The sequence below is a fragment of the Myotis nattereri genome (genome assembly GCF_964212035.1).
Source record: "Myotis nattereri genome assembly, chromosome: 1".
NCBI lineage: Eukaryota > Metazoa > Chordata > Mammalia > Chiroptera > Vespertilionidae > Myotis > Myotis nattereri.
Genome location: NC_138075.1, coordinates 120,253,852 through 120,269,424, shown reverse-complemented (window position 1 = coordinate 120,269,424; position 15,573 = coordinate 120,253,852). Strand labels below are relative to the sequence as shown.

Genomic DNA, 15,573 nt, shown 5'->3' with positions numbered 1-15,573 from the left:
ATTTTACTACTGATTATTTTGCCAAATGAATGGATGGTTAGTTTGTATTATCAGATTACAAAAACTTCCATTATAACATTCTAAACCTCTTATAAACCCAAAACATTTGACATGTTCTTGACTGGTTATACTAATAACTTCATTCAACTAATGAAGAGATTTGCTACTTGGAACTTAACTCTGATTAAGAAGAGACATTTCTAGTGATGAGTAAAGAAGGATATTTAAAAGCAACATGGTATTTCCTCAAAAATTTAAAAATGGAACTCCCATTTGACCCAGTAATACCACTTCTAGGAATATATCCCAAGAAAACAGAAACACCAATAGGAAAGGATATATGTACCCCTATGTTCATAGCAGCAAAATTTATGATAGCTAAGATTTGGAAACAGCCTAAATGCCCATCAGCAGATGAGTGGATTAGAAAACTATGGTACATCTATACAATGGAATACTACGCTGCTATAAAAAAGAAAGAACTCTTACCATTTGCAGCAGCATGGATGGAACTGGAGAGCATTATGCTAAGTGAAATAAGCCAGGCAGTGAAAGAAAAATACCACATGATCTCACTCATTTATAAATAATAAAGAATATTATAACATAATGAACAAAAAGGTAGATACAGAGGCAGAGAAGCATCAAACAGACTGTTAAATTACAGCGGGAAGGCTGGGGAGAGTTGGGGGAGGGGTAAGAGATCAATCAAAGGACTTACATGCATGCATATAAGCATAACCAATGGACACAAGACACTGGGGGTTGGGGTAAGGGCATGTGCAAGGGGGCAGGGGAGGTCGGGGGAAGGTCAATGGGGAAAAAAAGGAGACATATGTACCACTATTTGTAATACTTTAAACAAGAAAATAAAATTAAAAAAAAATAAAAGCAACATGGTAGTCATTTTACATACACTATATTTTTTGCACTAATTCTCCCACTAATTTTATGAGGTAGGTATTAAAGTAAATGACAAAATTGCTCCTCAGAGAAGTTACATAATGGTTTCCACAGTCAAGTTATGAATAAAATATAGGATTACAATCTAGGTCTTCCTGACTCTCTGCCTACTGTCTGTGACTGCAAGCATGCAGACTGAATGATAACCAGTGAGAGGAACACTGGGCATGATAAACAGCCTAGGTTTTAGGAACTCAGATTTTACAAAGTTGACAGGAAAATAAATGGGCATAATTATGGTATGAATCCCTGAAATAGAAATGAGCTAAAAGTTTAGAATATTATCAAAGAAGCAGTTTTGCCACATGATTACAAACAAATAACGAAGAAGGAAAAGAAGAATAAAAAAATCAGCATAGATACAATGAGGATTCTCAGATCAGCTCAGGTTTTTAAAACCATGAACAAAAGGTAGAAGGAAGAGCACAAGACTAGGGATGAATGTGACTGTCACAGACTTTTAAGAATAGAATCAGAAAGTCTGTATCTTCACATGAGTTGACTTGTAAAAAATATGATGAAACTGAAAAGGCTTTTTAAAAATTTAGGGATTAAAAAGTCAAAGAAGTAGCATGTCCTGCTCAGGACTAATGGGAAAAAGCCAAAGGGTAAAAGGGAGAAAGAATTCACAAATCAAATCTGGCTTTCATCTTCTCTGTGAGGAAAATGATCTTATAGTTGGCATGGATAAAACAAGTATTTGAAGGAGGACTATAAGGCCCTAAGAAAGGGGAGGAAATGTAAGAGGATACCTACTGCCTTCAAGTGAAGTGTCTTCAGAATGACCTCTGAGAGGACAAAGAGCTAGACTGCTGGTGATGTCTTCCTGTCTTAAGTCCCTAGTACTGTTTGATCTGAAGCCTGGAAGACTGATTCAGTAAGTTAAAATGGACAATCAGAGGGGATGGGTTTTGAGCTAAGGTTGGAGAGTTGGTAGATTTAGTCCAAAGCACCAAGCAAAAGATAGTTACAGAAAAAGAATAAAAGAAAAAGAGGCTAGGAAAGACATTTGACCAAGCAGTGGTGACAATCATGGGTGCCTAGTATCACTCCTGCAAATTACTACATGAGTGTTATTTTGTGATGTTGGAGGTAGAATGGTGAATAGAAAAAGAAACTGACCCTGAAGAACACTAATAGATATTGAGATATGCTGAAAACTATAGACCAGAAGAGACCTAGAAAACACCTAAAGTTGTCTATGTTTGGGGAGATTGGAACATGGGGACAGATCTGGGGCTGATTGTTTGAAAAGTCTGATCCTTCTTCACTGCATGGCATCCTTTTAAAATTTCTCACAATTTTTAGCCCAGTTTAAAAAAACTATTTAAAATATAACATTTTATAATTTTCATTATTAGAATAAATAATACTATAAACAAAAACTCTTTAAAAAGTCTTCAAGTCTCAAAAAGATCTTAAATGTAATTTTCTATAGTTCAAAGTTAAGCAACTTTAATCTGAAGACCATATTAGAAAAACAGGAATATTTGCCAAAATAATTCAATGATACTGTCAAATAAAGACATCAGAAGTGATGACTTGCTTTCTTAAAAAAAAAAATTATCTTTATTGTTGAAAGTATTACAGATGTTCCCTCCCCCTTTTTCCCAGTAACCCCATTTACCCCACACTTGCCCCTCCCAGGCCTTCACTACACTATTGTTTGTGCCCATGGGCTCTGCATATCTCTCTATATAAAAGGCTAATGTGCTAAATGTCCATCTGACCAGTACCTATGACACGCACTGAGCACCAGGGGACAGATGCTCAACGCAGGAGCTGCCGAGCTGCAGTAACTTGGCAGCAGCAGTTCTTGGGTGACGCACCTCAAAACCAGAGAGAAGGGAGCCCGATTCCTTGCCGGGCCATGCAATTCCAACTTTGGCCATGGGTTATGTTGTTGCTGGGGCACTGTCGGCTGGAATCTGGTTTACTGTACACTGGTGTTTGCATTCCACACTCTGTACGACAGCAACTTTGCAGAGTGCCCTCTTGCACTCTAGGACCCCTCGAGGGATGTTGGAGAGCTGGTTTCAGCCTGATTCCCTCAGGTCCCACCTGCCAGAGGGACCTCGCGCACTCCACCCCAGGTGCAGCCAGCCGGGGAGGGACTGCAAGAGGTTGGCTCTAGGGCATGTCCAGCCCATCTCATCCAGTCCCTCCCCCCTGGCCACCTTCTAATTAATTTCCTTTCAATGTGCACGAATCCGTGCACCGGGGCACTAGTATGCATATAAATTCCCTGGTTAATCTCTCCCCACCCTTACCTTCCCTCTGAGATTTGGCAGTCTGTTCCATGCTTCTATGTCTTTGGATCCATTTTTTTTCAACAGTTTATTTTGTTTATTAGATTCCACATATGAGTGAGATCATGTGATACTTGTCTTTCTTTAACTGAAGTGATGACTTGCTTTCAGAGGGCCCTGTGATATGAATTCCTGGATTTTCATAATGAGATGCAAATACAGCAATCTCAACTTGGATAATATATTCTAATTTCTCTAGCTCTTTCTTTCCTCATCTATACAACAAGAGGCATAAGCTTGATGAATTTTCTCTCTCGCATTTACTCATTCCTCTCCTTCCCAGCCATCACATTCTATAGTTTTCTGAGGTAGCTCAGAAATCAAGGTAATATAAAAACAAATTAAATACATGCAAAAAAAAAAAATCTCTTGCTGGCAGTTGATAGTCTATTTCAAGCCCCTAGATGGGGTTGTGAGTCTAAAAGGAATGTCAGGTGACAGAGAGCAACCAGGGCCCACGCGTTAGACAAAGAATGAGGTTCAAAGAGAAGAGGTCACAAGTGTGTCTGGAGATTAATGGTTTAATTTATCTCAGCGTTTACTAGGTTCAAGAGCTTGTTATTTAATTCTGTGCTTTTACTAACTACTGCTTTTCCCTTTGTCAGCTAATTTTAATATATGCTGTATTACCTCTCAGCTCTCCAGCTTGAGTTTAAATTGCAATGTTGCTTTTTAAGCTTTAAAGTCTCCACTTCCTTTTCTTTTTTCATTTTTGAACCTTGGATCCAGCTTCTTAGAAATGGCTCCAAAGGCATCTTGTCAGCATCATTCAAGTCTAAACTTTCTGAGATAACAATAAAAACAAAAAATTCCATTTTCTCCAGGGGAACACAGAGAACCCCCAAATTACAGTGATGGGTCTAAGGTTTTATCCTGTTTGCAAATTCATAAGTTTGCCTGCACAGTTTCACGAATGCTGGAAGACACAGGACTTGGTTACTCATAGCATAGCTGTCAGCCTAAGCTTCATGTTCCCCTTGGTTCCCATCTTTTTGTCAGATGTGATTCAGACCTAAGCCAAAACAATTTATCCCTGAAATAGAGATGTTAGTAATTTAAAACAATTATATTTATACCAATAGTTTAGTTTAATTTTTTTCAAGACCATTGCAATGCAGTATACTAACACATGGGAATGTTGGGCCATCCTGAAAATGATTAAATGTAGAGATTTTCACTGTCCCATACATTCAGACCAAATATCTAACCAGTCTACCTGGTCAGGCCCCATATTCACCACATAGACCTATTCCAAGCAGAAATTTCCGAAAAGTTTATTTCTAATTTTATCAAAGGAAATGTACAGGGATTGGGCGAAAGGAGGTTTATAGTTGTTCGTGTGGAAAAAGACATGCAGGTTATGATGATTATAATAGCGTTATTAACTCAAAAGAATGTCACATGGCACATTCTTCTTAAGAAGAAGAGGACAAATAATACAAATAAATAATAAATGAATACTAATACAAGAATAAGCTCTGTGTTTTGCGTATTCACAAAGTAGGTAAACCTACTTTGCCCTCCCCTGTATATTCCCAATGAAGCAAATTCTGTAATCTCTGGACACATGTAAACCAATCTCAGTGACTCAGGAAGAAAGATTTGGTGGCTGCATTTTAATACTCATAGATAAAACATTAACTTAGAAACTTCATTGCTTAGCTACCTCTTCAGAAAACTCCAGTAAAATAGAGCTTTTCTTAGTTCCAATTATAGTTCCCTCACCATTTGAAACCTTTGGTGTTCATGCAATGTTCTTTTGGGGCCTCTGTATGTCTGGCAACTTAGAGATTTCTCTCATTTGTCTCTGAGGGCAGAGTTCCTTGAAAAAGATCAGAAACTTTCCCTTGCCACCCTTAGACTCCCTCTTCTCCTATTCCTCCTTGATCAGGGATTGGATCCAGAACCTGGGAAATGAGTCCTCAAGTAATCTGGCTCAAGTTCCTGACTTGCCTTCTAGTATGAGTGATATCACCTTTCCTGGCATTCAACACCCTGGGGCCTGTGGCCAGGTGTACTTGGAAGTGCCTGGGGAACGTTACCTGGAGATCTGCCCCGTATCCATAGTGCTCACACTCACCCTCTCCACTGAAAGGAGGGGAGGGAAGTTTCTTTTCCTTTTTTCCTCCCTAGTGTCCTTGGCACAGTTCCTTGGGCCAAGAAGGCACAGAGATGATCTGTTCCAGCTTCACTGCATTCCAGGTTTCTATGCTTATTATACTTCTCCAGCTCTTAAGGCTCTTATGACATCCTAAGATAGACCCCTTGCAGAAAGACTCTTTATTCTCTGCTTTCCCTGCCTTGATCTTGTTGGCCAGTATCATGGGCACCTGAGAAGACTACTGTCTTCATCTCTCCAACCTTTCACCCCCACTGATTTTTCAAATAGATCAAATATAAACTGGCCTGTATTTAGCATCATCTTTTTTAGGGGGAGAACTCATCCCTGAGAATACACAAGGCACTATTCCAGTTCTCATATCCTCTTCAGTGCAGGTCTATGAGCTATGTTACCTGGTACCACAGAGAGTGGCCCATCCACTCACCCTCCCTTGGGAGATGGAAGGAGAGGCTGAACAATCCAAGCATCTGTCTGCCTAGGTTGTTCAGAATCCTTACACAGGAGTAAGATAGTCAGCAGCCATCTTGCCCCAAGCTAGGATTCCAGGTACTTGCTTTTTCCTTCTAAACCAGTGGTTCTCAACCTTCCTAATGCCGCCACCCTTTAATACAGTTCCTCATGTTGTGGTGACCCCCAATTTCATTGTTACAAATTGAACATAATTAAAGCATAGTGATTCATCACAAAACAATATGTAATTATATATGTGTTTTCCGACGGTCTTAGGTGGCCCCTATGAAAGGGTCGTTCGACCCCCCAAAGGGGTCACGACCCACAGGTTGAGAACCGCTGTTAGTGCTAACAGGTAGATGAGGAAAAACAATCCGGGCTCTTACTATATGATTTATTGCCAATCTTGGCTTGTCCAGAGTTAGTAGAAGTAGGATCATCAGTAGGATCTATAGAGCCTTTGTGAGAATTAGAAAAAGGTTAGGCTGATGCTAACTACAGCTGTGTGTAGTACTCAGCTTGGCAAGTGGATTTCAGCTCCCACACAAGCACTTGTCCATACCTGCCTGGGCAGGGCTCAATTTAAGCTATCAGAACGTAGAAACTTAGTTAATTTTGTGTTACATTACTACAGTAATGACAGGATGTAATGTAGTGGTGAGTTTATTTTAGAGGCAGAATTCATTTTAATAGTTTTACAAATGACTCCAGTCTTATATTTATGGAATCATTAAAAGTCTGAAGTAATCATCTAAATACCTCATTGAATTTTATGGAGGAAATGATTTGCTTTGGTATATTCACAGAGTTGGGATTGATGAAGGTCTTAGGACATATCCTTATGTGTAACAAAGTCCTATGGCATTGTCAATGCATTTGGATGACTCGATATTCTTTTTTCTTTATCATAAGGCTACTTTACATAACATAGGTTGGGTCTGTTTTAATATTGTTTTACTGTAAACATAACATGGCTTCTTTTCCCATATTCAAAAACATTTAGAGAGGCCTAATTTGTACATATATGATGTTAAATCAGCAGGGATAGCAAAATTATGAAAAATTTTGTGTGCAGTTGTAAAACAAAATCATTAACATAGTGAACACTTTTATGAAAAAATGATGTTATGACTTATTTTAAGCAAATATAAAAAACAAGAAGCTATTCCTTACATCAGATAACTGTGCAATAAGGGTTAATACATCAAGGATTTTAAGGTCCATGGTTTCTGAATATTGTTCGGAAAATTTCCAAAATATATTAGCTACCTAACACTATAGATTCTTTGAAAAATATGATTGATTTCATATTTTATTGATTTCATAGAGAGGAAGGGAGAGGGAAAGAAGATAGAAACACCAATGATGAGAGAGAATCATTGATAGGTTGCCTCCTGCACACCTCCTATTGGGGATCGAGCTCACACCCCAGGTATGTGCCCTGACTGGGAATTGAACCATGACCTTCTGGTTCAGGAGTCAAGGCTCAACCATTGAGCCACAGTGTCTGGGCTAACACAACAGATTTTGAAGCAATCTGTTACATATTTGATTGGCTGTTTCAAGGAATTAAAAGTATATTAAAAACAAAAAAGAAAGCAATTATCAGACACTCTTTTGGCCTCTTTGAACAGTATACATAGCAATGATTAAGAAATTTAATACAGGTGAGTTGTAATCTAAGCTGGGTATTAGCATCTTGAACCACAACTATGGGAAATGCTTTTAAATTAAGCACTTTTTGATAGTTCCAACTGCCTTTGTAATTCATTATTCTTCACTCTTCATTTAAAAACAATCTTTAAAAGCAGACTGCATGCTGGGATGCCATAAAAATCTCACTTTTAATCAGTCTGTAATGGTAAGGGTAACATTTTGATATCTACAATATAAAAGCAATGTACCTCAGGAAGTTGGGCTTAAGGTTTTACCAGCATAGCATGGGGTAACAGTTATTGTTTTTCTTTTCTTTCTTTATTTTAAAATTGAATAATGTTTTTATTTTAAATAAAGAATCAGAATTGACTTTTTAAAATTCTGCTAGACTCCTGGCTATGAATATATACTAATTAATGAAGGGAGAAAGAATGCTTTATTTTGATTAAAAGCTAGAGATGAAGACAGCTCAAATTAATTTTTATAGTAGTTCAGTTATGTGCATAGCTATGATCAATAATGAGCAATGATGTAGTGGGAGGCATTATTCCTGTTCTCACCACTGTGTCCCAGCTGCCATTGTATTCTTAACAATGGGAATAATGTGTTATTAGCAGTGAGGCATAGGAGAGGGCAAAAGGGTGGGGGTGGTTGTGGGATAACTTCACTGTAGGTATTGAAAGAGGATGTGAGAAGGTAGGGAAAGAGTACAAAAGGGCAAAGCAATAGAAGAGAAATCGTCTGGGAAGGAGAGCAGCCTTGGGCACACAACATTGTCATTTCATTATTTATTTTCCTGGAAGTATGCAGGATTGCTGCTTTCTAGGAGAGGTGAAAGTAATAGGAATTCCTTTCAGTGATTTGAAGGTGAATAAATCTTTCCTTTCCTCTGGGAGGGGCTGATGAACCACCCTCTTCTCATTCATTTATTTTATGGAAGAGACCAGGCTTTTAAAAGTCAACTTAAGGTCTAACATCAGAGATGAGCAATTTTGAAAGCTTTTCTTCTTCTTCTAGGATGTAATCAAATCTATCTTAAGAATTCATCAAGCCTTACAAGGCAAATATTTACAAACAGAAATATTTCTGACAAAGTATCAACGTTACTCAAAGTAAGAGTGGTATGGCTCCCTGGGAAGAACCCAGAACCTGAGGGTTAGGAGACATGAATAGTTCTGGGTATGCCGCTGGCTGGCTGGTGGTTCTCCATGAGTTATACAGTGCCTCGAACTCACTTTTTTTTTTAACCTAAAATATAAGCAGAGTGGCTATGTCTCTGGATTTAAAGGAGCTTATGAGGCCCCACGGTCCTCAGAGGTGCGTCATCATCTGCTTTGGAGGCTCAGTGTCAAGGGTTCCAGATGGGCTGCCCTCCACTGAGCCTGCTGCTAACTCAGATTTTCAGTTTATAGATGTCATATATATTCAGGCATATTAGATTTGCAAAAAAAAAAAAAAAAGTAATCCAGCGAAGAATGTTTGAAAAACCACTAAGTTAAGATATAAAATAAAATAAACTACACTGAAAATTTCAGAAGTTGTATTTGCCTGGAGAGTAAGGATGTTGTTTCTTTGTCTTTTTACTATCTAGCATATACCAGGTACTCCACCCATATTTGTTACATGAATGCAATAATTTAATGTGCACATGGGAAGGAAATGTGAAAACACAATGCACCATATCTGTCTTGGCACCGGTTTCCACTCCATATAGCTTGTGACAACCAGTAGTGAAGGACAATATGGACTATGTTTGATGGACAACAGCTACTTTTATTGAATTTGTGTACATAATCAGAAAATCAGCCTAAGAACAAGGTATATTATTATAAAGTCCAGAAAATCTAGACCGAAAAGCTGGGAAATTTTGAACAGAGTAGAAAAGTAACTTAGTTTGATTAGGAAACACAACCTAAGGGATAAGGTTAGTTTTCAATTTCTTTCAAATAGGAGTGAATACTCCTTTCCTTTCTGCAGTTTATAAAGTCCCAAAACATTTTCTTTGCTTGGCAATATCTACTAGTATTCTATGACCTATTCTAGTCAAAGAGGAAGTTTACAGTTTACTTCCCCATTAAATAATTTGTGTGTGTGTGTATGTGTGTTGCAAAAACAAGAGAGAAACAAGAATAACTCTAATGCGTGCTTAAAGGTCTAAGATTAAAGACACATATAAATGTGATTCATGGTGCATGTTCTGTGCACCAAAAAGAATATTCCCAAATTACAGCTAGAAAAATTTTGGAGTAAATTGACTTAAGTTAGGATAAATCAATAGTGGTCTCTGAACTAGAGGGGAATAAATGAGCAAGAACAAATCATTTGTTGACATGACTCCACTAAGGAAAACAACATTCAAGTAACTAATGAGACAGTCTACTGCCTGAGGAATTACCCAGCCTTCAGCAAGGCGAAGTCAGCTTCAAATGCCAGGAGGTTTGTTTTAAAACTGAAAGGAGAAAAAGGATCTGTACTTACAAATTATGGAAAGATATACTATCAACAGGGGAAAAAATTAGAAAATAGCAACCAACTTGTTTTCCCAACACAACTGAAAGGAGAAAGAAGGAAAGCAATTTAATGTATCCTGGTCAAACAAATTTCTTTATCCTTACTAACAGGGCTTGTCAAGATGTTCTGGAAATTTTATGAATCATGATAGACATCAGCAAACTTCTTTATTTCTATTTCTCCCAGCTCATTGTTTCTTTTCTTTTTTTAATCTTTATTATTGAAAATATTACATGTGTTCCACTTTTTCCCCCATTGACCCCTTCTAGCTTCCCCCGCCCCTGCCCTAGGCCTTCACCACCCTCTTGTTTCTTGCTTGACTTTCATGGGAAGTATATAGTCATTTTCATTCTTCATCTAGTTAGTGCTTGATCCCTGTCATGAGGTTGAACAAACAATTAAGCGGAAAGAGGTATAGTCTCTGCTTGTTTTTTTTTTCTCTCTCTCAATATCAATTTCTTTCTCTTTCCTCAGCATAACAAGATATTGATGGCACTGAATCATGAATGGACTCGCTGGTCTCTTAAGCTTGACTCCCAAACCACCACTCTGACTATGGTATGTTGAAGGTTATTGTTATATTTGAGACAGCCATTACATTCCCGAGCTTTAATGAGCTCACCTCTGAACAGATAGTAATATGCACAGGGTAAAAAAGAATAGTTTGAGTTTCTCTTGAATAATCCTAATGTCTACAATTCTTTATTTTTGTTGCCTGTACTTTAATGGTTATTGGAGCAAAAGATTGTTTTTCTCGCTTGGTTTACTTAACTCAGTTTTAATAAATAATAATATGGTACCATTCACTATTATTTTTCTTTTTGTCTTGTATCAGGGTATAGCTGGATCTGCTTAATATTTAGTGTTATATTCCAGAACAAAGTAGAATTAATTAACCTTAATAACCAAACCCTTAACCTAGACATGTTGTCTCTGCTTTAATACTTGTTCTATAAAAACTTAGAAGGTGAGTTAGAGTTGACTTTAGCACCAGGGTCAAGTTCACTTCGAAGTTATTAAGATAACATAATGGTCAAATTAATTGCTGAACAAAAATGCCCAGGGTAGGAAACACCGATAATTATTAGTAAATCCTGTTTAGATTTTAGTGTTTCCCTCCCCGGTAGATTGATCTATCATAGAAAATATTATGGGGTCCCATATTAAACTCGAGTTGGAAGAGGCGAGTCGGGTCTCAAAATGGAGGGCCATGATCCTAAGGAACCAGAGCAGTTGAGAAAACTGTTTATTGGTGGTCTGAGCTTTGAAACTACAGATGACAGTTTAAGAGGACATTTTAAGTGGTGGAAATGGGGCACACTCACAGATTGTGTGGTGATGAGAGACCCCCAAACAAAATGTTCCCGGGGATTTGGTTTTGTGACTTACTCTTGTGTTGAAGAGGTGGATGCAGCAATGTGTGCTGGACCACACAAGGTTGGTGGGAGTGTAGTGGAACCAAAGAGAGCTGTTTCTAGAGAGGATTCTGTAAAGCCTGGTGCCCATTTAACAGTGAAGAAAAGTTTTGCTGGTGGTGTTAAAGAAGATACAGAAGAATATAATTTGACAGACTACTTTGAAAACTATGGCAAGATTGAAACCATAGAAGTTATGGAGGACAGGCAGAGTAGGAAAAAAAGAGGATTTGCTTTTGTAACTTTTAAAAAAATATATATTTTATTAATTTTTACAGAGAGGAAGGGAGAGGGATAGAGAATCAGAAACACCGATGAGGGAGAAACATCAATCAGCTGCCCCCTGTACACCCCCCAATGGGGATGTGCTCGCAACCAAGGCACATGCCCTTGACTGGAATCGAACCCGGTACCCTCGAGTCTGCAGGCCGACGCTCTATCCACTGAGCCAAAGAGGTTAGGCTGCTTTTATAAGTTTTGATGATCATGATATAGGTGATAAAATTGTTGTTCAGGAATCCCACACTATTAATGGGCATAATTGTGAAGTGGAAAAGGCCCTTTCCAAACAAGAAATGCAGTCTGCTGGATCACAAAGAGGAGGCTATGGTGGTGGAGGTGGCAGCAGAGGTAATTATGGAGGAGGTGATGGTGGATATAATGGATTTGGAGGCGATGGTGGCAACGATGGCGGTGGTCCTGGTTATAGCAGTAGAGGAAGCTATGGTGGTGGTGGACCAGGATATGGAAACCAGGGTGGTGGATATGGTGATGGTGGTGGAGTTTACAAATGGTTACAATGAAGGGGGGAATTTTGGTGGTAACTATGGTGGAGGTGGAAACCATAATGATTTTGGAAATTACAGTGAACAACAGCAATCAAATTATAAACCCATGAAGGAAGGCAGTTTTGGTGGAAGAAGCTCAGGCAGCCCCTATGGTGGTGGATATGGATCTGGTGGTGGAAGTGGTGGATATGGTAGCAGAATGTTCTAAAAACTCAGCAGAGAAGGGTTGAATGAGAACCCTTCTTGCCTAATTGAGGAATGTCTTTCCTACCATCTTAAATACGAAGGTTTCTGTCTGGGTAAGGTTTGTAGCTCACAGTAAAACCTGATGACACCATTTGTTTCCCCACAAATTTATATTACACATTTAAAACTACTAGGTACATTAGTAAAATTGTTCAGCTGAAACTTGATTTTGGAACCACATCCAAAACATTTTGAACAATTTTAAAAACTTTCCTGCAAATAACCATGAGTGTTCATGTTGAGTGACATGTGGCCTCATGTACATAATTCATTGTTGGTGTCTTTAGGGTAAATTCAGTTTTTGATGAGAAAGAAAGGGAGTGACCTCAAATTTTGCAGTTTTGTAATAAGCATGACTTAGTTATAACAGAAGCATTAAACCTGCCAGTCCTCGTTCTAGGGAAAACCTTAGGATAAACCTTTTAAATTGCCAGATTGATTCAAATATAAAAATGGTCTTCATTCAAGTGGCCTCTCGAATATAAATTCTCTTGCATATAAAATCAGGGAATTATTTAGATTAATGGCATAAATATTTGGTTCTTTTTAGGGTGTGTTTTTTGTGTGTGTCATTTAACCTGTTAACCAGAAGCAGTGGGGACCTAGTTATTCTAATGCTTTCTTTAAAAAGACAACTTCTCAAAGAATAATTAAACTATTAATTTCTGTGCAAATCAGTTGCTGATTTTATAAGGGCTATTATTGCTAGCCCAAAAGGGCTTGTTAAAAATTGAAATTTGACAATTCATTTTAAAAACAATACTTGGGGGATAGATGCTTAAAATAAAACTAGTTTCTAAATTATAAACAAATGAAATTCTTACATAAATAGGGGTAAGTTTGCCAGAGTTTATTCTCACAAAATGACTGGTTGGTTCTCTAAACCAGAACTAAATTTCTATACCACTTTAGAATGAAGTGTCGAGCAAGGTAATTATTTTGATGAATTTTATTTACAGCATGGTTTTAGTGAAGCAAATTTCCTAAGATAAACATTTTATTTTTTATTTTTTTTGTTTTTATATTTTTTATTTTTATTTTATTTTTTTTAATTAGATCTTTATTGTTCAGATTATTACATTTGTTCCTCTTCCCCCCCCCATAACTCCCCTCCTCCCAGTTCCCGCCCCACCCTCCACCCTCACTCCCCACCCACTGTCCTCATCCATAGGTGCACGATTTTTGTCCAGTCTCTTCCCGCATCTCCCACACCCCTTTCCCCACCAAGAATAGTCAGTCCATTCCCTTTCTATGTCCCTGATTCTATTATAATCACCAGTTCATTCTGTTCATCAGATTATTTATTCACTTGATTCTTAGATTCACTTGTTGATAGATGCATATTTGTTGTTCATAATTTGTATCTTTACCTTTTTCTTCCTCTTCCTCTTCTTAAAGGATACCTTTCAGCATTTCATATACTCCTGGTTTGGTGGTGATGAACTCCTTTAGCTTTTCCTTATCTGTGAAGCTCTTTATCTGACCTTCAATTCTGAATGATAGCTTTGCTGGATAAAGTAATCTTGGTTGTAGGCTCTTGGTATTCATCACTTTGAATATTTCTTGCCACTCCCTTCTGGCCTGCAAAGTTTCTGTTGAGAAATCAGCTGACAGTCATATGGGTACTCCCTTGTAGGTAACTGACTGTTTTTCTCTTGCTGCTTTTAAGATTCTCTCTTTGTCTTTTGCTCTTGGCATTTTAATGATGATGTGTCTTGGTGTGGTCCTCTTTGGATTCCTTTTGTTTGGGGTTCTCTGCGCTTCCTGGAGTTGTAAGTCTATTTCTTTCACCAGGTAGGGGAAGTTTTCTGTCATTATTTCTTCAAATAGGTTTTCAATATCTTGCTCTCTCTCATCTTCTGGCACCCCTATAATTCTGATGTTGGTACGCTTGAAGCTGTCCCAGAGGCTCCTTACACTATCCTCGCATTTTTGGATTCTTTTTTCCTTTTGCTTTTCCGGTTGGGTGTTTTTTGCTTCCTTGCATTTCAAATCATTGACTTGATTCTTGCGCTCCTCTGGTCTGCTGTCGGGAGTCTGTATAATATTCGTTATTTCAGTCCGTGTATGCTTAATTTCTAGTTGGTTCCCCAATATAACATCGAGGGTCTCATTAGTTTTCTTGTAGATCTCATTAAGTTTATCAGCGGCTTCTAAACAGTTCTTGAGAGACCTTAAAAGTGTGGTTCTGAACTCTATATCTTCCATTGACAATTTTGTCCTGTTTCTTTGTCTCCGCATTTCGTTATGCTTCCTTGGTGCACCCCCTAGTGGTCTTTGTGCGCAGTCTTATAGTTAAACCTTGATTGTTGTAGCTAATACCAGGGAGGGTTTGACCTCCAGGCCAAGTGGCTATGAGAATCAGCTGTGTCTGCAGTGAGAGAACTTCTGTCCTCTAGGGAGGTGCTAATCTGGCGTTTGCCTGAGGCTATCTGGCAAATGCCTCTGTGCAGGGCTTGGGCGGGGCGGGTGGCACAGGATCAACAGGGTGGGCCGGAGAGAGCACTTATGGCGGCTCTCAGTCCTGTACCCAGGGGCTCTGCCTCTCTGAGTCCCAGCACCCGCTGCAAAGCTCGGAGAGAAAGCTGCACTCGCTCTGACCGAAGCCAGACAGTCCAGCTCTCCCATTTGAGTCTGGGTCCCTAAAGACTCGCCTGTATCTGGAGCTCAGAGTCTGCGACTCTCTCCCGATTGAAAACGCCAACTGCGCCCTCCGCCGCCAGCCTGCTCCGTGCACTCCGCACCTCAGAATTTGACTTCAGCACTGCGCCTCCTCTGAGTGTCCATATGCGCTTCTCTTTCCTCCTAGTTGTAGGACTTCCACTCAGCCAGCGTTCCTGTGGTTCTGGGTGATGTCCGTTCCGTTTTTTAGTTTCACTTTTGAAGTAGTTGTTCAAGGCAGCAAACTCCGGCGTTAACCTATGCCACCATCTTGGTTCTCCTCAACATTTTCTTTTTTTTAAAAGGTGTTGTTCTTTTCAGTCCATCTAAATTTTTTTTATGAAATAAAGTGATTTAATTAAAAAAAGAAAATATGGTTATAATTTCAGGGTTAGTCTTATCAAGACTATTTAAATCGTAGAGTACTTTATTTTTAATATTATTAATGTTTT

General features: G+C 38.6%; 1 protein-coding gene across 1 annotated transcript; it reads left to right on the top strand.

Moving 5' to 3' along the window:
* Positions 1 to 11,211: 11,211 nt before the first annotated feature.
* LOC308529326 (heterogeneous nuclear ribonucleoprotein A3-like) lies at positions 11,212 to 12,422 on the top strand (the record flags this gene model as incomplete). The annotated part of the gene is given in 3 exon segments (XM_081105371.1): positions 11,212 to 11,664; positions 11,897 to 12,214; positions 12,216 to 12,422. Coding segments are annotated over 3 exon segments (978 nt in total).
* Positions 12,423 to 15,573: the final 3,151 nt, after the last annotated feature.